Here is a 27,869-nt window from a genome sequence, read left to right on the forward strand (position 1 = left end):
AACCTTTTATATTTACTTCTTGTGTTTGTGCACTGAGGTCAGAGGAACTTTTGGGGTACAGTGTTCTTTCACCATGTGAGTCCTCGGGGTCAAACACAGGTTGTGAGGTTAGAGACAGGTGTCTTAATTCAGTAGGCCATCTTGCTAGCCCACCACCTACCTTCTTATTTTTAAAGAAAGGATTTCATTCTGTAACGCAGTATGCAGCCCAGGCTGACAATCTTCCTGCCTTAACCTCCCAAATGCTAAGACAAGGGGTATGAGCTATCATGCCCATGAAAACTCGAATCCCACCCCCACCCAGACCAAAACCCTTTTTCCTTTGAAAGTCAAAACTACTGCAAATTGCAAAATAAGAACACCTACAGGATACCCGAGTGCCTCTATCGCCTGCAGCAGGCAAGCTACTGCCACACATTTGTTTCTTTACTTTCTACGTCACCACAGACAGTAAGTGACAATAATGGCTCTGGCCACACTCCTGGCTGGACTGGGGATGCAGCTCAGTGGCAGAAGCACTTGCTTCAGTGTGGAAGGGGCTGGGTTCAAACCCTGCTGTAATAAAACGGAACACAACAAACTACATTCTTCACTTTTTAAACACTGCTTGGCTCCTCTGTCATAATTTGACTGTATGTGTTCTTGACTAGAATAAGATAGGACTATTTCAGTCTTCAGAATATCATACCTGGAAGCACACAATACTTATCTGCTCCTCATAACAGGGATTTTATTACACACACACACACCATACTCACACCGCTCATAACACACACACACACACACACACACACACACACGAATGCAGGCGCAGTACACATATGGAGGTCAGAGAACAACTTTCAGGAGTTAATTCTCTCTTTTCACAACTTGGGCCTAGGGAATGAACTCAGCATGGTGGCAGGTGACTTTCCCAGCTGAGCTGCCTCTTGGGCTCCGTCTGGTAATTTTGACTTAGGAAGTCAAGATACTGTCCAATGACTCTAGTCTAATGCTGATTTCTTTCCCCTTTGGATACAATAAGCAGTATAGGGAAGAGGTTAAATTTCTCACATATCCTGTTTCTCATCAAACTCTCTCACATTCAGTAGATACTGGTGAGCTCTATGCTGTCACCTTGATCATGGTAACTGTCCACAAGGTGTCACACAGTTCTGACACTCGCTGAGGGAACACAAGATGCCCTCATCAGCATGCTGAGTCCCCAACAGTTTACTATTCATTACTACGCTCAAGATGTTTCTGGGTCACCATGTCCCTCTCGTATTTACACCTGGGATCAGCCATTTCCTGATGACACAGGTCCTTGGTGTACTCACTGCTCTGAGAATTATCATTGCTTTTTGAATCCCTTGGATCAGGAGAAATTGAACAATGCTAAGTGAAATAGTTTAGACACATCAGAGAATGGAGCTGGAGATAGTAATGGCTTTAATGTTTCTTTTTGCAGAATTCTGACATGACTAAAGAGAAAATACTGACTTTGTTCCTAAGCCAAGACCAAAACCAATAGAGGTGGAATTTCCCATTTGATGAGATGAAATAATATTCAGTGATAAATTTACGAAAAGACTGCAATACACAGTAGTAGCATTCACTACCATTTAGGGGGCAGGGAGAGGCATACATTCTCAAACACATTTGATCACAGCTTTAAGGGCACATTAATTTTATCCTAAAAAACACCAAATAGTCAAAGCACCAGCACCCCTTGCCACAGCGAATGGAGGACTGAGGCACGGGCACGCAAACAGACCTATAGATCAATGCCATAGAACTGAGCATACACAACTAAAGCCATGTGTGAGAACAGGACTTTAAAAGACTCCTCAGGGGCTGGGGATTTAGCTCAGTGGTAGAGCGCTTACCTAGGAAGCGCAAGGCCCTGGGTTCGGTCCCCAGCTCCGAAAAAAAAAGAAAAAAAAAAAAAAAAAGACTCCTCAGTTACACACTGATGGAAAGACATTCACCATGTAAAAACATATTCCAAAGGATTTAAAGGCCTTAAATAGGCCCGATACTCTGAAACTGCTAGAGGAAAACACCCCACAGTACAGCACAAAGATTCTCTCAACAGGACTCTAGCTGTAGTGGTCATTCTTAGTTGCCAACTTGACTACATCTGGAATTAGCTAAAACTCAAAAGGCTGTGAACATCAATGAGGGATTTTTTCCCCTCAATTAAGTTCCATGAAGTGGGAAGAGTGGATCTTTGAAGTGGGAAAATCTTTAGTCATGTTTAATCTGAGCTACACCTCCTGCTGGCAGCCTACATGAAGGACTCTGAAGAAGGAAACTCTGTCCTTGCCCGATTGCTCGCAAATGCAAGTCCCCTCACTGTCATTAGAGCCTGTACTGCACACCAGTGTTTACTCACAACAGCCAAACTAGGCATCCAGCAGCAGAGGGATAGACACAGTGGGACCTTACAGGCATAAAGTACAACAAAGCTAGGGGTTTTGTGGTAAAATGGACTCCACTGCAGATGATGGCATGAAGCAAACTCAGCCAGTTGAGAATGGTGAATGCTCTTCTTTTCTCATTCATGGGCGCTAGCCTTTAGACATATAAAATTATGTATTTACAGATGGCATCACAGCAAAAGCAAGATGGCTAGGGAAAAAGGGAACAAGAAGAAGGGTAAGAAAAGGGAGGGAACAGGATGGGGAGGGTAATATGCTTAAAACACATTTTATTCACATGAAAATGTCTTCATAAAATGTCCTCATATAACCCTGCATAATAAAACTAAAAGAGAAATTCCAGAGAAAAATTAGTGTAATTTAGGAGCTTTAAAATTATCTTATCACTGTATATTTGTATGATGTGTGCACAAGTATGGGTTATTATGTCACTTACCAGAGTTAGGAGTTCACTTTTCACTTGAAAACTATTATACTGCGTGTTATGGCTACTCTCAGTTGCCAGCTTGACTACACGTGGAATTATCTAAAACTCAAGCAGCTCAGTACTCCTGTGAGGGTTTCTTTTAAATAAGATCATTTGAAGTAGGAAGACCCACCTTTAATCTGGGCCACACCTTCTGCTGGCAGGCTACATAAAGGGCATGGAGGAAGGAAGCTCAGTTTTTCCCCCACTTGCCCTCAACTCTTGCTGGCAAGTTCATCCCTTCACTGGCCTATTCCTCAGGATTTTGGTGCACACCGTAGACCAGCTGAGACACCCAGCCTCAGGGACTGAACAACTATTTGAATCTTAAACTTTCCATTGGTAGACAACTATTGTTGGACTTGCTAGACTATAGCCTATAAGCCACTCTAAGAAATTACACACATTCATTCTCATTCATATTCTCTCTCTCTCTCCTCTCTCCTCCCCCCCCTCTCTCTCAGATCAGTCTATCAGTTCTGTTCCTTTAGAGAACCTTAGAGAACCCTGACAAACGTGTGTGTGTGTGTGTGTGTGTGTGTGTGTGTGTAAAACAATTAGGTCTTCTTCATTTATACTAAAATTCTTTAAGAATTATTATCAATGTTATTCAATCTCTTCCACAAAGCAGAAAAAGTTGGAACATTCCCTAACATGCTTTACCACACCAATACTAATGATGTGTAAATCAGGGAAGACAGATGACTTACTAATGCCACTCATGAACCTAGAAGCCAAAGTCCTTCATAAATTCTTAGAGCAAACATCTCCATCTCACCTAACAATGTGCTGAAAGGCACACTACACCATAGTCAAGTGAGGTATAAGGCTGTAAGGCTAGTAGTATCTGAAAGTCCGCCAGAATAACCAACCATTATCAGCAGGCTATATTGGTTAGATGTTTTTCTGGTTGGATCTGGGAAGAAGAATCAATTGAAAAAATACTTTTATCATACTGGCGAGATGGCAGATTTGTTGGCTATTTTTTGATTAATGATTGATGTGGGAGGGTTCAGACAACTGTGTGTGGTGTCACTCCTGAACAGGCAGGATTGGGTGCTGTAAGAAAGCAGGCCCCTATTGGCTTGATCACCAAAGTTTGCTAAGCCTGTTTTCTTTTCATCCAAGACTTATTCCCAGACATTAAGGGTTATATTTAGCTACAATATGCAAGACAGTGGTGTTCTACTGAAATAAATACAAAGATCAAGGGACAGAATTGAGAATCCAAGAACAGACCCAGCAGGTCAAGGTGGTACATGCCCTGTAATCCCAGCACACACAAGACCAATGTAGGAGAGGGCCAAGTCCGAGGCCACTCTGATACAGAGACTGCCACAAACAAAGCAGCACCCACAAAATGTGTTCAATTAGTTTTGACCATGAAGCAAAAGGTAACCTAGTGGGAGGGAGCTCCTGTAATAATGGCAGCAGAGTGACCGGGGCTACAAAGGGAAAATCAACGACTATGATTCTCATAAAAACTAACTCAAAATGGATCACAGAATTACATATCAAACTGCTAAATTTCCACAACACAATAAAGAATGATCTGGAAGCCAAGGGTGACAACTCATGTCACTCAAGGCTACAAAATAATAAGGCCCTGTCTCAGAACATCAGCCGTGTAAGAGGAATATCAATAACTTGGATCTAATCCATATTAAGAACTTCTACTGTGGGAAATGAAGAGACATATGACAAAAGTGAAAGAAAATATTGCATCATGCACCTAATACAGTCTTAAGCCTAGAATGTCTTTATTACCTCTCAGAGTCAACAATAAACAATCCATTAGAAAAATGGGTAAAAGACATATGACCAGTCCCTTAAAACAACACAAAGAGAAGGCAAATAAAGCCACAGAATGATTCCTTATTTAGTCTCTCCAGGAAGCACACAATAGAAGATGAGCTCATGCTATACACAATACACACAATAACTACAATACGAAGCAATGACCCTGGCCAGATGCTGCAGAGCACAAACCCAGACTGCATATGCATCAACAGTGACCTGGGAAGCAGCCTGGCAACTGTCATCCAAACTAAAACTGGATGGCTCACGCCAGTCAACCTGAATACTGAACCTAGAGAGATTAAAAATAGAGTTCATACAACAACATGCACATGGATGTTCTAGTGGACCTATTTATACTAGTCTTAAGCTACAAGCTTCCCACATGTCCTCCAATGGGTTAACGAAGACAGCATGTGGTACATAGGCACTGTGGTTGGCTTTACTTTCAGAGGCTTTCCTAAGGGACTATCTATAGACTTTTGTCAGCGTAGTATAAACCTGTCTGACTCTTTCATGATCTTGTACAAAACTGAGAAACTGGCTGTAACCAACCCCTAACTCACTACCTGGTTTCTGGCTTACTTAATTTTTCCAACTATTTGTTTTTAAGCTGCCAACCACCTGAGGCCAGGGAAGCAGACTTTAGTAACAAGACACACACCATCTTACGTCTGTTAGTCATTCTGAGCAATCATTTCTCGTTTACCATCCAGTGGAATAACTTTCAAATGAGAACATTGACATTTAAAATACCAGTGTCAGAGACTGACAAACCACACCCCACAAAACAACTCTGGCTTGCTATGTGATATCATCATTAAAATGTAGCTGCCTTTATACTACACAACACCAAAGACGAGTATTTGTAACAGAGAATGACTTACAAACTTAAAACCTTTCCCAGGAAAAGCTGACTTTCTTACATTAAGTTCTTTGAGGCTGGTAATATTATTAATTCCAAAAAATAAAAAATGAAAACTGCTTTTCTTTTGAGGCACATTAAGATTTTGCTTATCTGAAGCAGCATACAATGGAACTATAAGACTATACAGACAGATGCCATCTTTTTATAAGACAGGTATCTTAAACACCATTTTCTGTGCGACAGAATCCACGATGACCTGAAACTCACAATATAGCTGAGTACAATCTGAGTTGCTATCCCTTCAATGTGCACCACTGTGACCGGTTCATGCAATGTATGGCTTTGTGGCACACAAGGTACTTCATCAGATGACATACATCCCTGGACCCTCAAACACTGTGTTAAAAGTGGAAAACAGGCCCTACTAACTTAGGCCATGGTGCTCAAGGACACAGATTTTTCCAAGTTACATAGGAAGACAGACTCGGAGAAAGAAACAACAATCACAAGAGCACTCACGCTGTATGTGAATGAGCTGCTTTGGCATCTTGAACTCCCCAGGGTATATGGACTCATAGTAAGCGATGTTACTTTCTGCTTCAGGAACTGGAATAACCATGTTATCCCGCTTCTCGCCGTACACCTGCTGTGCAGAGATAGCCCGCTGAAGATGGTGTTCCTAAAAACAAGGAAAATGCCAAGTGTAAGCTTTAAGATGTACTTATCAGTATGTACAGTAGAATATATATAGCAATATGCATACAGAAGTTTCTGCCCATTTGTTTTCGAATGAAGGAACTCTGGTAGACCCAACAGACCAGCTAGCCTAAGGGCTTTTTTGACATAGGTGCTCATTATATAGACCAGGCTGGCCTCAAACTCCCAAATATCCATCTGCCTATGTGCTGGGATCGAAGGCGCACATGTAAGAATACTTCTAGGTACAGATACTAACTACTTCCTCGAAAGGTAGTATCTGTCAAATGTCAGAATCTGACTATCAGAATCAAAATTTCATTTACAGATGAAGAGTTATTTTTTAAAATTTAACTCTATTTGTTCACATTTAAGGATAATATGGAGAACGGATCAACTAGGAAGAACACCAGCATAAAAATGTTAATGGCATTTTGTTTATAGGGAAAAATCAGAAAATGAATGAGTAGGGAATCATTCTAGGTCCACCTCAGAGTAGCCAAGTCACACAATTTCAGCACTCAGATTATCTAATTAAGCACTACCCACTAATCTAAAGCGAAAAGAGAACCCAAAGCTTCTGTTTGGTGTAAGAACCGAGAGGTGACTTGTTTCACAGTAACTTTGCAATTCTCTTTCATGTGGTGACTGAAATTCCTGAATGCAACTAACCAGCCATATTTTACTAATACACCCCTCTGGCTGAACTAGGGACAAAACTTTAACACAGACCTGATGCTTAGGATTTGGGAATGACAGCAGTTAAGGGTGGTTTGGCTTTTATTCTAGGTGCTTTATTCTAGATGTTGAAGCATATGAAGTGAAGGCAGTTACACTTTAGTGAGAATCACGACAGTCTTTTGCAACCTACATGTAGAGCATAATGTGTACATGAATGACACTGTTGGCTGAGGCACTTTACACAGTCACATAAGTAAACAACACAGGCAGTTATCCTATAGACGTACCACACAAAAGCTTTGTGGAGCTAAGAGAATGGCCAGCAATGTGTTTCATCTGGGAGAAAGGTGACTGGCTCTCACCCACAGCTAAGCCCACACCAGCTGTCCTAATTACATGCCAACAGCACCAAAACAAATGTTTCTAGGAAAGCCAGTACATCTTTTGAAAACTGTCACTCACATCTGTAAAACCAGAAGAAGACTACAACTATTAGGAAAGCTGCAGACAACAGACTGTAGGAGCGCCAGTCCTGAAAGAGAAAAGGTCTCTAGGTATGCTCCCCTAACTCTGTGAAAGAATCACATGGGTAACAGAAATGCTGAGGAACCCTGGAGGGTTCACCCACACTGCACTACGAACGGAACCTAAGTCTCTGGTTAGAAGTGACCCCTCGGCTTTTCATGTTGGGCACCATCTTTTTAATGACATGAAAAAAGTAGGCAGGGCTGCGATGGCAACAACGGTCCCCGATGTTGATTGCATCTTCAATCTGACAGGCAGGGCTGCAATGGCAACAACAGTCCCCAATGCTGATTGCATCTTCAATCTGACGAACTTCAAGTGTTCTGTCTGACTTCATAGGTGTTACGCTCAGAGAAGCCCATCTCTGGCAGCAGAGTTTCCTCTCACTGTTGATGTTATTTTCCTAAAACCAACCGCCAGTCTGTGCACCTCTAGTATGGATCTACGCCAAAGCCCTGAACAAAGTTTTCACCATGGATTTGCAGCACTTGCTTCCCAGATCTCAGACTAACCAGTAAGGTCCAGTTCTTCCATCCTGAAGGACAAAGGACTCCAGGAATCCATTGCTAATTTACTGTTCTATGAATCCTGTGACAGATGATACACCATGCAAGAAGCTCTTGCTACTAAGCCCTGAGCAGGTGCTCCAAAGACAATAGGCATACCTGCACGGTTTCTTCATTTAAAGTCAATTCCTTAAACTAAATGGAGAGAAACTTGAAGTAATCCCACTAAAATCAGGGACTAGACAAGGTTGTCCAATCTCTCCCTGCTTATTCAATACAATTCAAAGTCCTAGCCAGAGCAATCAGACGGCGAAAGGAGGTCAAAGGGAAACAAGTTGGAAAGGAAGAAGTCAAAATATCACTATTTGCAGATGATATGATAGTATATTTAAGGGACCCCAAAAGTTCCACCAGAGAACTAGTAAGCCTGATAAACAATTTCACCAAAGTGGCTGGGTATAAAATTAACTCAAACAAATCATTAGTTTTTCTCTATTCAAAGGATTAACAGGCTGATAAAGAAATTAGAGAAATGACACCCTTCCCAATAGTCCCAAATAATATAAAATACCTTGGTGTGACTTTAACCAAACAAGAGAAAGATCTGTATGGCAAGAACTTCAAGTCTCTGAAGAAAGAAATTGAGGAAGATCTCAGAAGATGGAGAGATCTCCCATGCTCATGGATTGGCAGGATTAATATAGTAAAAATGGCCATTTTGCCAAAAGCAATCTACAGATTCAATGCAATCCCCATCAAAATTCCAACTCAATTCTTCATAGAGTTAGACAGAACAATTTGCAAGTTCATTTGGAATAACAAAAAACTCAGGATAGCGAAAAGTATACTCAACAATAAAAGAACTTCTGGGGAATCACCATCCCTGACCTCAAGCACTATTACAGAGCAATAGTGATAAAAACTGTATGGTATTGGTACAGAGACAGGCAGATAGACCAGTAGAATAGAACTGAAGACCCAGAAATGAACCCACATATCTATGGTCATTTGATTTTTGACAAAGGAGCTAAAACCATTCAATGGAAAAAAGATACAATTTTCAACAAATGGTGCTGGTTCAACGGGAGGTCAGCATGTAGAAGAATTCAAATCGATCCATTGTTATCACCCTGTACAAAGCTTAAGTCCAAATGGATCAAGGGACTCCGCATAAAATCAGATATACTCAAACTAATAGAAGAAAAAGTGGGGAAGATCCTTGAATACATGGGCTCCTGAACAAAACGCCAATGGCTTATGCTCTAAGATCAAGAATCAACAAATGGGACCTCATAAAACTGCAAAGCTTCTGTAAGGCAAAGGACTCTATCATTAGGACAAAATGGCAACCAACATCCTGGGAAAAGATCTTTACCAATTCTACAACTGATAGAGGGCTAATATCCAAAATATACAAAGAACTCAAGAAGTTAGATTCCAGAGAGCCAAATAACCCTATCAAAAAATGGGGTACAGAGCTAAACAAAGAATTCTCAGCTGAGGAATATCGAATGGCTAAGAAGTACCTAAAGAAATGCTCAACATTCTTAGTCATCAGGAAAATGCAAATCAAAAGAACCCTGAGATTCTACCTCATACCAGTCAGAATGGCTAGGTCAAAAACTCAGTTGACAATCATTGTTGGTGGGATTGCAAGCTGGTACAACCATTCTGGAAATCAGTCTGGAGGTTCTTCAGAAAACTGGGCATTGCACTACCTAAGGACCCAGCTATACCTCTCCTGGCATATACCCAAAAAATGCTCCAACATACAACAAAGACACATGCTCCACTCTGTTCCTAGCAGCCTTATTTATAATAGCCACCTATTATAGTTGGTGGAACCCAGATGCCCTTCAACAGAGGAACGGATTCAGAAAATGTACATCTACACAATGTACTCAGCTATCAAAAACAAGGACTTCATGAAATTCATAGGCAAATGGATGGAACTAGAAAATATCATCCAGAGTGAGTTAACCCAATCACAGAAAAACACATATGATATGCACTCACTGATAAGTGAATATTAGCCCAAAAGCTCAGATTACCCAAGATACAATCCACAGACCACATGAAGCTCAAGAAGAAGGATGACCAAAGTGCAGATGCTTCACTCCTTCTTAAAAGGGGGAACAGGGGCTGGGGATTTAGCTCAGTGGTAGAGCGCTTACCTAGGAAGCGCAAGACCCTGGGTTCGGTCCCCAGCTCCGAAAAAACAGAACCAAAAAAAAAAAAGGGGGGGGGGGAACAAAACTATTCAAAGGAGGAGAAATGGAGGCAAAGTTTGGAGCAGTGACTGAAGGAATGGGCCATTCAGAGCCTGGCCCACAATGTAGCCTATACATATATATATATACAGCCACCAAAACTAGGTAAGATTGATGAAGCTAAGAAGTGCATGCTGACAGGAGCCTGATACAGCTGTCTCCTGAGAGGCACAGCCAGAGTCTGCCAAATACAGAGACGAATGCTGGTACCAAACCATTGAACTGAGAAGAGGATTCCCATTGGAGGAATTAGAGAAAGGATTGAAAGAGCTGAAGGGGTTTGCAACCTCATAAGAACAATACCAACCAACCAGAGCTCCCAGGGACTAAACTACTACCCAAAGACTATACACTATACATGGACTGACCCATGGCTCCAACTCCATATGTAACAAAGGATGGCCTTGCTGGGCACCAATGGAAGGAGAAGCCCTTGGTCCTACAAAGGCTGGAACCCCCACTGTAGTGGAATGCTATGGGGTTGGGTGTTGGGGGAGGGTATAGAAGAAGGGGAGGGGAATGGGATAGGGGGCTTATGTCCGGGAAACCGGGAAAGGGAATAACATTTGAAATATAAATAAAAATATATCCAGTAAAAGAAGAAAAAAATAAAGTCACTTCCACATATTGAGGGAGAGCTGCAGACATAGTTTAGAACAGATATTTCTATCTAGAACAACTGGAGCAGAAGCTTCTGTCAAAACTGCTTGGCAGAAGACAGTGTGAGCCTAAATTACTTTATCTACCTCAAATCTTCAAGTGATGGGTAGAGAGATGTCATTGCAGGTGTTTTCTGAACTACAGGACTACACACTATTTCCACCTGCTACTGGTATGACTTCAGAGACCCAGGATGGAATCAGGGCTCCACCTACCATATATGAAGACAGCAGACTATGTAAAAAAAAAATTTTATGATTTAAATATCCTGTTCAAATCATTTTATGAACTTAAAAGGCTTTCATGAAAACCAACTAGAGGATCATTTCACAGAAAAGCAGGAATTAACTTCTTCATAATGAACATATACTAAAAAGCCCAACCCTTGGTCTCAAGTAATAACTTTTCTCCTGAATTTCCAAAGCTCTTTCTGGACGCACAGTACAAACAGGGCTGGAAGCATGTGCCCTGGACTCAGGCTATCTGGATTACAGCCAACTCCAACAAGACAGTTTGTGATTCCTGGCAAGTCTTCCAGTTGGCTGGGGGAGGTGTAGGGGAACACCAAGAGCGCCTTTACAAGACTGGTTAGAATTTAAGATAAACATGAGGCTGAAAGGTTTGGTATAACAGGCATGCAAAAGAAGCTGTGGTTTAGTTATTACCCAGAAGGCTTTTACCAGTCTAAGAGAATACCAGCCGCTATACAAGTATTGCAAATGCGTGTGTGAGCATGTACACACACACTCCCCGCCCCCCTCCACAAGTGGACAGCACTCTACTTGTATGAAAAGCTCATTAGGAATGTATATTCTCTCAAATACTTTTCTGTACATATAAATACAGCCAGGAATATAATATAAAGTAAGAAACAGAGAGCTTTATTGTACAACAGAGTTCTATTACGTGCTTTGGGTCACTTGATATATGAAAAGCTTTCTACACTGAGACTTTACTCTTCAATACTCTAGGCTTTGTTGTATACGCTCCACAACACACACTGACAGTGGAGAACAAATAGACCATGTAGTAATAACCTAAACGCAGACACAAGTCGTCTCCTTAACCGATTCAAACCAAGTCATCGCCTTGTACTATGTAGAAGATATATTTTTGGACACAGGAAAGGATCTGCAGACAATAACAATATGTTCAAACACTCTTAACATCTATTCCAACATCCCCTGGAATAATAGCATTCAGTCACCACAGCCCTTTTCAATTTTTTTTTTGTTTTTGTTTTTGTTTTTGTTTTTTGAGACAGCATCTCACTATGTAGCCCAAACTGACCTTGAGCTCACAATGAAACCCAGGAGATCTCAAACTCAAAGGACTGCTCCTGCCTCAGACTTCCAAGTACTACACACTCACACGGGGTTGGGGATTTGGCTCAGAGGTAGAGCGCTTGCCTAGCAACCGCAAGGCCCTGGGTTCGGTCCCCAGCTCCGAAACAAAACAAAACAAAACAAAACACACTCACACGAGCACACACACTTGCGCTCTCCTCCCCACCTCATTTTTATTATTTTTCTCACAAGGTACCAGTAGGTTCCCTAGCTGTTGCTTTTCTTTGCCCAGCTCAGAAAGGACCAGTTTCCCTTTTTTACATTAAAGGAATGTGTCTCCTGGAATAATCTTACAAACTTTTGCTATCTAGACTTTTCTATGTATAGAAAGTACTTACAGGCCACTTTACAGGTCACCCTTGATCCCAGAGAAGTTGCATAGTTAAAAACTATGGTGTAAAAACAAATGCTTTGTTTATAAAGTTTGTGTTAAAATTTTCGGACTCCTACTAGGTTAAGAGAGGTGGTAGAAACTCTGAAGGGTGGGAAGGAGGTGAGGAGGTGCTGAGCCCTAGCCCGTCTGTCCTCTTCCCTGAGCCCAGAGACAGACTGCTTTGGGGAGCCACTCAGCTGGGAAGGCAGGCGCATGCACACACCCCTGCTCTCAGATACCCTCAATGTCAGGATGGGCGAACCAGGGGTACTATCCTCAGTTTGCACTCTTATTCGGTGCTTAGATGCACTGTGAGGTGTAGTTTATCCTCCTATAAATCCATCCTGCACAGAGTCACATTTGAAATGCAGTGTTGTGAGCACAGCTGTGATTCCAGTGTCCCTACAGTGAGACTGGGGGTGGTGGGAGACCCCAGAAGCCCCGCCAGCTTGTATACACAGCAGGACACGATGAGATCGTGTCTCACACAGCTGTAAGGGGAGGAAGGATTGACATCCACAACTGTTCTGACTCCCACACTCTGCTGTGTCTGCGACTAAGCTCGGCCTCCTGACTCAAGTAAGAGCTGCCTGAGAGCACCGTACCTACCCCCAAAGGCTCTAAACAGAGCACACCAATACCAGTAATTTTTGAGAAGTCAGAAAATACCTCTAAAAAGGCTTTGTCAACGTCATGAGCTCACATCCTGAGCTCACATCATGGGGTGCAGCTTTTGCTCCACTTACTCTAGACCTTCATCCACCAGGACACCCTACTTGTTCTGCACATTCCTCCTCATGTAAGCAAAACTGTCCCCTCGAGCATGGGCCTACAGAAGCACGTCTTACACTTAGGAGAGATAGCAGGTCGTAATTATGTACATACATTCCTCAAGTTTAAGTTCTTTCAGAGTAGGTGTCTAAATTACCTTTTAAACTTTTTCTTGATAAGATGTATTCTCACATGGTGTATGAGGATTAGACATTGTAGCCTTGAGGACTAGAGGAGACTGTCTTTGCAAGTACCGAGATTCTGGCTTGGCAATCTGGCTTACTGTGTAGTGTTGTATAAGCTGTCACTGAGGCAAGCTGGAAAGGGCAACCTTAAGGAAGCATGAGGAAACATTTCTTCTGGCTTTATAACAGACGGGGATAAACGCCACAAACCAAACAGACAGATATGCTTACCTTTTTGTAGTCTATTCTAACTGAATTAGAGGCAGTTTGTTCTAAGGAGCAACGATATATAAAATTCCTTTCTGGGCAAATAAGTGATGGCTGATTTTGTTAAAAGCCCCCTAAAGGTTAATTCAGCTTATTACACCAGAGTCCTTGCTGTTGGTCAAACTTCCAGTAACACTCCTTCCACATCTTCACATTCTGTTCTGATCCTTTTAGCCAGATCATTGCTCATGGGCTCCTCTACTATATTTTCACTAGAATAGCTAAAACTGAAAAGGTCACCATCAAAAGGTGGCAAAGATCTAGAATGACAGAGTTTATATCCTGTCACTAAGAAAAAAGTCAGCAGTTTTTAAAACCCAACATTCACAGTCCATATTGCCTAGCAATCTTCTTATAAGTGTTGATTCAAGAGAAACTGGAGAGGAGTGGCCAAGATCTAGAACGACAGAGTTTATATCCTGTCACTAAGAAAAAAGTCAGCAGTTTTTAAAACCCAACATTCACAGTCCATATTGCCTAGCAATATTCTTATAAGTGTTGATTCAAAAGAAACTGGAGAGGAGCTCACAAAAGACCTGAGTAAGAATGTTGAAACCATTGTAACAATAAAGGCTTCAAACTGACACACCCATTATCCACAGGGAGGCGTGCTACACTATCAGCTCAGCTAAAGCATATGAACAGCATGAGAATCTGGTTTTGACCCCCATTATTGAAACAACCAGTCTCCCTGTGCCCCAAATAGGGCAAACACAGCACAGTAAAAAAGTAGACTATCAGTGACAAAGGGAACTAGTTACTCATACACACAATGTCACAGCAACTTTCAAACCAGTTTCACCCATTCGAGCACACACTGCAGTCCACCTCTGCTTGGTTCTTAAACAAGTTCTCTTGGGAGGAAGGAGTATGAAGGACAATGGTGGTGTTCTGTATTTTGCTGTGGGGTTAGGTAATGTGAATATATGAACACTAAAATTCAACTATGACACACTATTTGTCAATTTTACCTCAAAATGAGAAAAAAGGTGAAATACAAACAAACTGGCCCCTCGTCGATGCTCTGTGAGCTGATGGACAAAGTGAACAGGCATTTGAAACTAAAACGTCCTTTAAACATATGGGGGTGAGCTCAGTGCAAAGTCCTTTCCTAGATGGCATTTGTGAGCCCGGAATGCCATCCCTAAAGCTTCCAAACAAATAAGGTAGCCAGGTGTGAGAGATGGAAAACAAAGTGTTAACTGTAAGACCTGAGTAGTAAATGTCACGAATGTGCTTCAATTTACTCAGTGTTTGAGAATTTCCATACAATCTGAGTGGTAAAAAGCCAGGGTTTATTTCAGTGGTAGAACACACGCCTAACACGGTAAGTCCTAGGGTGTGGCTGTCCAGGAGCACACAAAACCAATCCTGTTCCCACTCCTCTGCAGCCTCAGACACTACAGCCGCATCTGCTGTGAGCTCCTCCTTAGCAGAGTGTGGCTTCAATGCATAAGAGTGTTTTTCTGCTTTGTTTTGCTCAAGGCAGAGAATCAGACCTAACACATTATAACTATTCAATAAACATATTTTAATAATTGCATTTCAAAGAGACTTCATAAAAACAAAAAAATTTCATGAAAGCAAAAAAAAATTAAGTATATTTTGTTTTGACATTCAAATGTTCAAGGGAAATAGTTAAAAATTGTTTAAGGACAGACAATGTTGTAAGATAAGATATCACGCTATATTATAAATTTATATCAACACTGCATTAGAAATTTAATATTTATAATTTCCAAAAGAAATAAACAGAAAGGATTATTTCCCACTATACTCAAAGTAAAATTCTAAAGTTCTATTTCCACAATTTTAAATTGTAAAGGAAGTTTTGCCATTTCAAAGCATGAAGTATTTGCTGATTACTAAAACTGAGCACTGGGCATGTTCTGATGGCCTGAGAGTCTGCGGGCAGAGAAGGATGTTTCACAGCCATGGCCAGAGTCGAAGATCCTAGATGGGAGACGCAGTACCACAAGCCTGCCAACAGCAGGCAGCTCCACAAGGGCAGCTCTCAGAGCCGACAGTGAGCCACGGGGCCAGCAACTCTCCGAGGTACAAGAGAGACTTGCAGGACACCTTAAGACAATGACATCAGGATGAAACACACCTGCCCCTCAGTCTGGGAACACCCCTGTCCACCTACACGACAGACATAGAGGACACACTCTCACTGAGCTGTCTTTTGTTGTCTTGCTCCCAAAACATCCGTCTTTTGACTTAACTGGCAAATGGTTTTTCCCAACACATCCGGGGCTTAAGTTATTGACATGTTTAATTCTGATCCTTTCCCCCTTAGATGCGGCTTGTTTGTGCTTCACGTCTTAAGCCCTACACACCCAATGTGATGCTCAGAAGTGAGGATAAGGCTAAAATCACAGTTCCTTGCAGAAGAATCTAATGGGGGCAAGCCCCGTGTCTCTGCTTTTCTGGTTAGAGTGATGGACACCAGCAGCTGCGGCATTAGGTAAAGCACCGTGGCTCACTTCCTGTTCACTCGGCTTCACTACTGAAGCTTCACTACTTCCAGGCTGGGGGTTAGTCTGCATGTTACCTGCCACTCAGATTTCCAAAGAGCTCCACATGTACCTCTGGCCACGTGTGTTACCTGTCTATCCAGGGCAAAGCTTCCCGTCTCTCCTCCTCTCCAAATCACACCCAATTCTTAAGAGATGTTTTTGATGTTGCTTTTTTTTTAATCTAGAAGCCATTTATTTTCTACCTCAAAGTTGGACCTTGTCAGCCAGCAGAACACACTGTGTCCCCTTCTCTTCTGGAGCTAGGGCCAGTGGTCTTTCTGAGGAGGCTGATATCTGTGGACGCTGCTGCAAGCTCCCTGTGACGTGTAGCCCACAACACCCCTGCACTTCCTACCCCTCGTCAGCATCTTACAGAACATTCTAGCAATACTAGAATGTGACGGTTCCCTGTGTCTAGCCCACAGCTACCCCTCTCCACTTTACATGACTGCAATAGGACACCAGTCTGGGCAACTACTGAAATCTTTATGAAGTGGAATACTGAGTAAGGAGAATCAGGAGAAAACTCCCTGATAATGCATTGATGCTCCCAAACTACGTGCATCACACACGTCAGAAGGGACAGGGCAAAACAAGCAAGAAGAATGGTGAGCGCCTGTGATGCCACCACTTCCAGGAAGTAGAATAGGAAGATCACTCGAGACCCTGACTCTGATACACACACACACACGCATGCACGCACGCACACTCACGATGCCAAAAAAAAAAAAAAAAGCAAAAACAAAGTAACAATAATAAAAACCAAGAGAGGACTGAAATGCTTAAAAGCAAAGTGCCGTGATGTAGTTAATTACTACCTGGTTTGTGAAGATGAAGGGAGGAAAAGAGGGCAGCAGAGAAGACAAAAAAGCACGTGAACAAATACAACGATCAGGTCTGTTTCCAAGCACAGAGTTCTGTGCACTGCTTCTCTGTGTGACGCATGCACGCATGTGCACGTGTGCGTGCCCAGTGAGCTCTTAGGCCGGGTTTCCTGATTATTTCCCACCTTGTTCTTTTGAGACAAGGCTACTTACTAAACATGGATCTCACAAGCTTGGCTAGATTGGCTAGACAGCAAGCCTCCTGCCTCTGCGCCCTCAGTGCTGTGTTAAAAGGAGCGCTGGCACACTGGCTTTTTACATGGATGTTGGAGATCTGCTAGCAGCAAGCCCCAGTGCTTCTATCTCCTCAGTGCTGGGTTACAGACCTGGGCCAGCACTCGTGGCTTTTTCCTTTCTATGTGAATTCTTGGAATTGGAGGCAGGGCCTCACAATCACTTTACTGATTGAGCTGCTGTACTATCCCCTTTCTAAAAACTAAACCCCTTTCTGTAACTGAAATAGTCTCCTAGTAGGAAAGGATATTCACCTCTTTCCTTCTCAGCAGGACAGTTTGTGAACACTTTTCTTGCCAGCCGACTTTGTGTACGTAACTTACAGGGAAGCGAACACAGCAGAACAGTAGAGCATAGTTTTGAACAGAGGAAGAAAACTTCATGGTTGACAAAATTACTTAGTCATTGAGTACACTCGTTGCTCTGACCCACATAGAATAGTGATCTTAAACAGTTCTCTGGGAGAGGGGAGGTTCTAAAGTGACATTCACCACAGGATTCCTGTGCACCTCCAATCCCAGTAAATGCAGAGTCTGGGGAAAAGGAGAGAGTCCTCACAGGTGCTATGCTCTGACCAAACATAATACGCTCAGCCTGTAAGCGCCTAACATGTCTTCCTTATTTATGTGATTATTGTTAGTTCGATGTACTGAAGTTTGATGAGGCCCAATTCACAGGAGTAAATGTACAAGCTACAAAAACAAAAAGTAATGCTTAGCTGTGATATACTGAAGTCACTCTCTTCTACCACAGATACACCTGTTTGAGGGAACTCCTGCAGTTCCTTCCACTGCTGCATTTTAAATGAGCTATTTTCCACAAAGTTTATCTTCTTGGTTTTATTTTTAAAGGGGGCTCTTTATATTGACTATAGATGCTCTAAGCTTGAATGGTTTTAATGGGAAAAAAATTAGAGGTTAGCAAGCTACAGTTGGGGGCAGGGGAACAAGTCTAGCCCTCCCCCAAGCACAGATTGCCCAGGCTGCTTTTGCTTCACAGCAGGCTAAGTAGTTCTGAAGGACTGGAAGGCCTGCAAAGCCAAGCCTTTACTGTCCAATTCTTTACATACAGGTAGGTTCCAGACCGTTGACACGCATCTGAATTTTGATATATAGTGGTTTGTAACAGGAAGACCTCTTATTACACAGTAGAAATGACGGAAAAGCAAATCACAGCTCATTAAGTAAAAGTGTTGTCTCTGGACCACATAATACATACTTCATCTTTACTTCTCAGTCTGTTACAATGTACACCCATTTTACAGGAAAGGTGATGCTCAGTAAGACTCTGTCCCTTCCCTCAGGGGGAGAAGGGGGTCTGGGTTATAGTCTGGCTCCACAACCCCAATCTTTGAGGAGTAATTCCTCCATATCTCTTTCTCTTTCCCCAGCAATAGCTGAGTACAGGACGGTTGTTAATATTAAGATTAGCCACAAAATCTTGAAGAAGCTGAAGAGTAACACTGGCTACAAGGATCCTAGAATGCTATAATCAACTTAGGTAAGCATCAAATTTCCTACCTTCATTTATTTGCCTGGAAAGCCGTCAATGTGTATCTACAATTCCAGATGACTAACTACCCTATCTCAATTCTGAAGTACTCAACATGGTGAGGGAAACCACACTTCAATAAGCACTGTTTTATCTTGTTAAGTCTAAGGACACAATTATTAATACTTACTAGCCCTCCAGCACTTCTTTTATAAACTCTGGCACTCTACTTACCAAGAGCTGGCATGTGGGAATAATGTAGTTCCTTTTGTGTTTTGGGTGGTCAGGAGTCAACACTGAGTGAGTGGCTTCCTCCATGGGTGCCGCGCCCCCCCAGTCTTTCAATTAAACCCCGGCTCAGAGACTGGGCTAGATTGGCTGGCTACTGAGACTTGGAACCTGTCTCCAGATCCCCAGTGCTGGAAGCACGCATGTATGCACCATGATACCTAACGTATATGATCGCTGGGGATCTGAACTCCTCCTCATGCTTGCACAGCAAGCCCTTTACCAACTGAGCCGTCTCATCAGCCTCTGACTTATTATTTATGGAAAGTACTCATGAATAGGAATTTCCTTATAGGAAGAAAATCAGCTTTTAATTAACAGGAAATTATGAAGAAATTCACTTGCCTTTAATAAGTATAAAATCAATTTTACTGTTATAAAAGAAACAAATTATTCACCATTCAGAGAAAAGACTTATGAACAAATCTGGTTGAAACAAAATGTCAGGTTGGATTAAATTTGACCTATAAAAGTAGGTTTTATGTATTTTGTTTTCCAGCTGGTTAATGTTACAAACAGTATTCAGCTATTGTTCCTGTGTGCATGAATCCCCAAACTGACAACTAAGGAACCTGGGACAGTGTGACAGCCTGGGTGAGAAAGTGACAGTTCTGTGGAGTTATCATTTTTTCAGACTAAAAATAATAACAACAATAATAATAATAATAGCATATAATTTTCTTCCGTAAATGGTACTGATTCCCTTGGGTTCAGCAAAACCAAAACCCCTCAGCACCTCCCCTGATATCTGTGAACAGCATCTTCCCATAGCACTTTTAAAAGTCTGAGTGTCTCAAAAATCCTGTTTTCCTCATTTGCTCCTCTTCCTTTATTCATTCTAATTACACACAGAAGAACATAAATGTCTGATAATTTCAAATTACAAATTAGCTTAATGTGATATGACAAATTGTTTTTGTTTATAATGGAGTTTGAAAATTATTTCTGATTCTACTAGAATTTTTTTTCAAAAGTCAAGAAGGTCATGTAAAAGGCGACATCAGAAATGTGGGCTGAAATTCCAGTTCACCATTTTCTAATTTTGCGTGGCATTCTTTAAGCCTTACTTTCCATGTGTCTGTGGATATAGAGCATGTGAACATATGATGGGGGGGGGGGGTGTCTCCCTTCCCCTATGGTTTTCTGCCTTATTTCTTGAGATACAGTACCTCATTCAATGAGAAGCTTGCCAATCAGCTAGACTGGCCTATCAGCGAGGTCCCAGCATCTGACCATCTTGACCCTATAACTTGGGTTACAAGATGCACAGTTAGGCTTGGCTTTTGATGTAGGCACTCTGGACTCAGGTCTCCATGTGGACAGAGTACACTCCTTTCCAGAGAGTGATCACCCTCATCCTTTAGTTACCTTTAAAAAATATATTAAGTATTTCTATTATAAGGGCAAAAATGAAATAGAAGATATAAACCTCTTAGTATAATACCTAGCACTTCAAAAATCAATTTTATGTTTGTTTTCTTACTTGAAAAGGGCTGAAAATAATACCTAACTTACAGGGAATAATAATAATAATAATTATTAAGAATCAAAGTTGTATCTATAAGCCTTGCTCTGTATATTATTCTAATAGTCAGGTTATAATGTACACTGGACTGAAATACTCACAGAAATGCTTTCTGTATAAGTGAAGCACACATAGTGTTAGGCTCAATAGCCAGTACTATAGTAATAAAAATATACAGCCCTCCCAAACAAACAGTAAAACAAAACTCAGCAACTTCTACATGCTTTAAAGATGGATTTATTCTAGTTCACTGTTTCCACTTCATTTCTATTGGCTGACTGTCACTGTCATCAGTTAACCTCTGAAATCATCAAATCTCACTGACAGATTAAGGGCTTTATATGGAAACTTCAGATACTGTAAACCACAGACTCCAGTTAGCCAAGTCAGCTTTTCCAAAACAATGAGGCCTCTACACTTTGGAACACAAAAGGGAAAAGTAGTCAATGGGGTTCTCTCCTCAGCTTCCAATCAAAATCACAACTGCAATTCATTCCAAATACTACTTACTTAAGTCACACACAATGTACATGAAAACTCATGGGAATGTTTTCCAACTTAGAATGCTACCTGAAACGACTCTAGTCAAGTCCTTCCGTGAAAACAGACAAACTGTGCCAGCCACCTTCATGTGGGGAGGAAGGGGAGAGCTGCAACCCTAACACAACTGCAGTGCTTCCAGGCCCACCTAACTCACTGCACCACCTCCTTAGTCAAGTGACAGCCACCAGTGACACACTTTCTCTCGTAAGTCTCTGCTTCACTAAACACAGCTCAGACAGCATTTACCTCTTATAAAGACATTAAGTAAACCATGCTAAATTTGGAATGTAGGAATTCCATTAAATTTGTTGAGAATGATAGCCTGATTCTATTTTTTAAAGACAACAGAAAAGTAGCCACGATCTCATTGCAAGGACAAACTGTAACAGCTGGTGCCAGTCGGTCTTTTTATTTCCTCAAGTCTATAATGCTGTTAACACTGCAGTAACAGATGCTGGCACAGGACCAGTGTCGAAACATTTGTTCAATTAGGGAGTTTCTTCACTCTATAATTTTCAATCACAAAACATCTTCAAGTAAGTGAATGACATTCTCTGTTTTAAAATCTAATCAAATCATGGTCAGAATGCAAACTCTCTTTTTCACAGAAGGGAGGCTAGATTAATAACTATAAAGAGCTACAAAATACAGCCATGTTAAGGTACACCTCTCATCTGCTAAGCTGGGTGTGGTTGTACACACTATTAATCTCTGTGAGTTCGAGGTCAGCCTGGTTGACACATGACTTCCAGGACAGTCGAGAACACACAGAGAGACCAGACCCTGTTTCAAAATAAAACAAACAAAAGGTTCTCTGAAAACAGGAAGCAGTTAGCAGATACCTCAAAGGCAAGGTGATGGTGGGCACATTTCATCTTCTCCAGCCAATTAAACAGGGAAAACTCAAAGTGTCTTTCCTCAGATTACTTCTAGGAGGACTAAACTTTCTGGCAGTAAATTCTTAGTCAAAGTGACCTCTGTCTGGACCACAGCACAAGCACTCTTTCCACCAACACCATGTTTGAAATAATGATTACTGTAGCAACCTGGATCCCCAGCTGACCTATGGTGATACAAAATGTAACAAGAGCCATAAATAAACTTCTGATATTACATGCCTGACCTATGCCTATTCTAACATATATATGGAGGAAGGGGTGGCACAAACAAAATCTGAAATACGGAAGAAAACTAAAACAGATGCCAAGCGAGAACAATGACAACCTGCATGTGTGGGAAAGTAACTTGTAATGACCTGGAAAGACCGACAACGTACTGTGACCAAACCTGCAGCCCCAGCCAAGGTTTTCAAAGCTGAGAAAGGGGGTTGGGGATTTAGCTCAGTGGTAGAGCGATTGCCTAGCAAGCGCAAGGCCCTGGGTTCGGTCCTCAGCTCCGGGGGGGGGGGGGGGGGGGACACAACAAAAAAACAAGGTAACAAAAGCTGAGAAAGAAAAGAATATATTGGTTGTTCTTCTATTTGGCATTACATAAGATAGGACACAGACACACACTCACACACAGTGGGGAGAAACAATGGGCAGCTAGACACAAACAAAGCTAGTAGGAAGCAGTTTTAGAAGAGACACATCTGGACAGAAACACTGGCTGGCATAGTGAGCAGAAAGGAAACACAGTGGAAGCCAACCAAGAGGCAGAACAGCACAAAGCTTAAGTGCCAACAAAGGCACGAACAGACATCAACAGCAGACAGTTGGAGGCATGCTGTCTCTGCCTTGCCATAGGCAGAAAGGTGGCTGTGAATTATTCCAACTCTCAAAGGGCACATATCAGATGAAGAAGAGAAAAGAAAAAAGGAAAGCTGTCAGTCAACACAGAAGCACAAAGGCTTATGGAGCAGGGAGCCTCTTTCTTGCTGTGGCAGACCTGTGCCTGACGAACAGGCATGTCCTATGAGTTTCTGCAGCACTTCTCCCAACCTTCCTTCATCTATATGGAGGTTTATCTTAGTCATCCTGTCTCTGTTACTCCCACTGACTCTCAGATGGGGAGGGAGAGGAGGAGAGGGTGTTGTGTGGCAGTTTTTATTTACATCCGGGGCAAGAGGCAACGCATCCAGACCTATACAGTCCTAGGAAGAATTATATGCTATTATCTGAAAATCCAAAGACCTTAATTTACATTTGATGCTGTAGTTAACTGGGACTTTAAGGTAGGCTTCACTGTGGAGATGAATTCATTTTGTCAAAAAGGAGCCAAACTTTTAGTTAGCCGAAAGTGAAGATTATCTCCCAAATATTTACACTTAAGACTATAATTATTGGTTCCTCTATGGCTAGGTTTGGTACATTATTTTTACTGGTCAAATTCTGACCACAGCTGATTGATCTTCTAAGCCCTTTCTTCCACTAAAGTCACATTTGGGATTGAGGCCACTCTGCCACAGTCTACATCCTGGAATGAAGTTACAAAGAACTGAAGCCTCAAGTCAAGCAAAAAAGCAATGTGGTGATAGAAAGAACTCTTTGCTGCAAAGCCACGAGGATGGAGCCAGGTTCTATGCTCACAGTCCGACCCGTGTCTTCCCTGTCCTGTCTGATAATAGAAACAAATGGTTATGCCAGTCATACTTATGGATCTGCACTGTAAGTGACAGGAGTGTAGTGATGAAGCCTAGTCGTTAAGAAACTTGTCTCATAGCAATCACATGGCAAAACCAGCATCTTGATAGAACTTGGAAGTGCAATAGGAACAAACACAGCCTTGGGCTAGACTGGCTAGCAATGCATGAATAAGTTAACCAACCTAGTCAGAAATAATAGACATTAAAATCCACTGCTAATGGTAGCTGGAGCTCAGACTCCTGTAGTAAAAGACTGTAGCAACCAATTTATATAAAACAGAAGCGTCAGCAGCAATTGTGGCAGCCTGTGACTCTCAGTCGCATAATGTACAACCAAGGAAGGGACCATTAGTAAACTCAGCAGGGGAATGGTCGAGAAATGCTTTAACAATGGAAATAAAGAAGACCCTGAAGCCTTCAGAAGTACAGAGAAACAGGCCAGATGACAAAAGCCCAGAGCATCTGTCCTCGTTAGCATTTCTCTGCTGTGATGAAACACCAGAAGCAAGTTGGGGAGCAGAGAGTTTCTTTGGCGTATACTTTCCCATCATAGAGTCTATCGCTGAAGAAAGTCAGGACGGGGCATGTGGAAGCAAAAGCTGATGCACGACAGAGTGCTGCTTATTGGCTTACTCCTCATGGCTGGCTCAGTCTGCTTCCTTTTTTTGAAAAAATAAGAAAGACAAACCCCAGGACCACCAGCTCACGAACAGTCCCATCCACAGTGGTCTGGGTCCTCTCCTACTAATAAAGTGCCTTACAGCTAGATCTTAAGGAAGCATTTTCTCAACTGAGGTCCCTCCTTTCAGATATCTCTAGCTTGTGTCAAGTTGACATAAAACTAGCCAGCACAGCATCACACATCACTTCAAAACCAGCAGCAACAGTTTTCCTGTCTTCAAAGAACTGACTTCTGAATAGAGGAGGCAGCAACTAGAATTTTGGAAAGCTTAGTTAGGAACTTTACAGCTGAGTGAGACGTAGTCTCTTAAACTAGGGAAGTGGCATAGCAGTGGGAATGACAATAACCATTTTTAAAAGTGTATTAGCATTCTTTGTATGATGTGTGTGTACGTGGGTGGCTCCTTCCATTTTCCTATGGGTTCTGGCGATTGCATGCAGGTCATCAGGCACTCGTGGCAAGCACTTGTGCCTGCTAGAACATTAGGAATTTTTAGGAAGTTCCTTTAGACACATGGTATTGGCAATGTTTGTTAGCCTGGCAGACTCGTCCAATTAAATCCTCGACTTCTTGCCAGACTAACCTTTCCACTGGGACTTACCAAAGCTGAACATGTACACTCAGTGAAAGGGTGGTTTAACACCAGTCTGTTTAGCTGAGTAAGAAAGAGCTCATGTCAAGACATCTCTAATAAAGTCTAGTAATTCTCTTTATAAAACTGTGCCATGTGCCTATAACTCCAGCACTGAGGACGGTAAGGCTGGGAAGACCAGAGAGTTCATGGCCCGCCAGGGTTACAAAGTTTGACCATGTACAAACAGAACCAAACAAAGGCTATGGGACAAACACATCAAATGAAAGTGTATTTACAAAGCTGATTCTTTAATATTTCCTGATATACAGGAGAAAAAAAACCTTTTATTTTAGTGCAAATGTATTACAAGGAAAACTTCACAAAAGTCAGGAAACTTAAACAAATTTCTCAGTGTGTGTCCCACTGCCAGGTGGCAGATGGGAGCGTTACTGCAGGTAGCAAAAGCATTTGCCATCAATCTTTATTTCCAGATCAAAGAGATAAAAATGGATGCAAAAATTTTTAATTCAAGTAGGAAATTAATTTTGAGAATTAGAGCAACGTGACTTTTCAGGAACTTCAACTTGGCTTATTTTCATTATGGAAGGAACATAACTGCTGTAAACTAAAATAATTACTTCTCATCTTTAAAACTGGGAGTTTAAGAACAGACCTCTATGTAATTTATCACCTGAGTTTTAAGCACTATGAGGGATAAGCCATGTGTGCAGACAGCATAGTATCAGCATCGCATTCTGAGAACACATTTTCAAAAGTGCAAGTTGGCACACTGAACACAGGACTTCACAGGTTATACTTCAAGAGAGTTCATGACACTCTCATGTCCTCCATATAACCCATATCTTATATTTTTGGTTGTGAGCCTAGCCTTTAACGGCTGAGCCATCTCTCCAGCCCATAACCCATATCTTAAAGTCTACTTTTAGTTTTACTCTCAAAACGCCAATGATAGGTGTCATTTAGAATATGATGTTGGTGAATGCTTAAGTTCCCCAGAACTTTTTTTGTTTGTTTTTGTTTTTGAGATAGGGTTGAAACCCTATGTGGCTTTGGTTGCCCCAGAACTCACTTTGTAAAAGAGGTTGGTCTTGAACTCACAGAACTCCACCTGCCTCTGCCTCCTGAGTGCTGGGACTAGAGGTATGAGCTACCACACCTGGCTCCCAAAACTATTTAAACATTCATTTAAGAAACATTTGTTACCTTAATATTAAGTTCTTTCTTTTTTTTTTTTTCGGAGCAGAGGACAGAACCCAGGGCCTTGCGCTTGCCTAGTAAGCGCTCTACCACTGAGCTAAATCCCTAACCCAATATTAAGTTCTTAAAGATGATGCTTTCTGCCTGGGTAAAGGGAAAAGGGCCTGTGGCAGCTAACCTTCAAGACTAATCTGAGACGCACTTCCTTCCTGGTATTCAGAATCCTGGCAAATGTGTGAGCACCAAGGCAAAGGTGACCCAATGGCAAGGTGACATTATAAATGGCTTTATAGGATTAGGTAACCAAAGAGCAGGCTTTGGGTGTGTTCTTCGTATTTCTTGGGCCCTATGCTATGGGGGAAGCCAGATGCTAAACCAATTCATGTAGGTATAGAGAGGCCTGGGTGATGATGAACCTCTAGAAGCCATGGGCTGAGAATATGAGTCTGGAAGCAGTTGGCAAGCAAGCAGTGTTGACAACCCTAAATTACTGTTCTTAAACTGCAGTCAGAACTGCCAGTAACGTGGCTCCTGGACCTTCTGGAACCATTAGATTTTAACTGGTTGAGGTTTTGAGCTGCTAACTTTTTGGGGTAATTACATGGTAACAGATAACACACATGTTGATACTGATTCTTTGCTGCTCTAACGAAAAACTAAAATAGAGTAGCTTTGGAACTAGTCCATTGACCAAAGAGGTCACTGATGATGCCTGGCAGTGTGTCACATGGCTGTGCAGGTGAGGGCACACAAGCAGAGGGTAAGATACTAGACACTGGAAAAGGCAGGAAGTTTATGCTTTTGCCTTTAGATAGATGAAAAGTAGAAAACTTACCTAGTGAACTAGTTGCTGGAACTAGGGACTAGGGAGATGTTCTGAATCAAAGTTAGAAATGCTTTTTCCCCACTATATATACTAATAAATAATTAAATCAAGGGCCAGTTGATGGTCTTGAAAACAGTGCAGTTTCTCTTTACAAATGGAGCATATATTTGGAAATGGATGCTGAGTCAAAACCAAACTCCAGGCACTGCCAGAAATCATGATCCAAATGGCTTGCTGAAAAAGTCAATCACGTCTTTCTTGTGACATGGTCTCACTATGCAGCCCAAGCTGGCCTCAGTTGGGACCATCCTTCCTTAGGCCCCACACATTGGGATTACAGTGGAATTACAGGTGAGTACTGAGATTACAGGCTTAGGCCTCAGCTCACTCTGTCAAATCTCTCGGACCACAGAAAAGCTACTGAGAGTCCTGTCTCTCACAGGTGAGCTCATAGACCTTCTCAGAAATTTAAGAGTGCTGTCTCTTAGTAGGACCAATTAAGGGCTAATCTCGAGGTTATTCTCACACGCTAGGTGTTAGGTATAGGTAGGTCATGCTTGTGAGATCAGCACTTGGCTGATGGAAGAAGGACTGGGAATCCAAGTTCAAGGCCAGACTGGGCTAAAAGACACTACCTATGTGTTTTTATATGTAAATACACACACAC

At 41.9% G+C, this 27,869-nt stretch overlaps 1 protein-coding gene across 6 annotated transcripts in view; it reads right to left on the minus strand.

Moving 5' to 3' along the window:
• Epc1 (enhancer of polycomb homolog 1) overlaps nt 1–27,869 on the minus strand; it is a 91,023-nt gene that overhangs the window by 22,689 nt on the left and 40,465 nt on the right. For all 6 annotated transcript variants that reach the window (XR_005495222.2, XM_039095281.2, NM_001309462.1 and 3 more), the window contains exon 2: nt 6,074–6,233. Coding sequence is in view for 5 of the 6 variants with exons in the window: in XM_039095281.2 (XP_038951209.1) it covers nt 6,074–6,233 (160 nt within the window). In the remaining variant the exon portion in view is untranslated. The remainder of the gene's footprint in view (nt 1–6,073; nt 6,234–27,869) is intronic.

This window comes from Rattus norvegicus, chromosome 17, assembly GCF_036323735.1.
Source record: "Rattus norvegicus strain BN/NHsdMcwi chromosome 17, GRCr8, whole genome shotgun sequence".
NCBI lineage: Eukaryota > Metazoa > Chordata > Mammalia > Rodentia > Muridae > Rattus > Rattus norvegicus.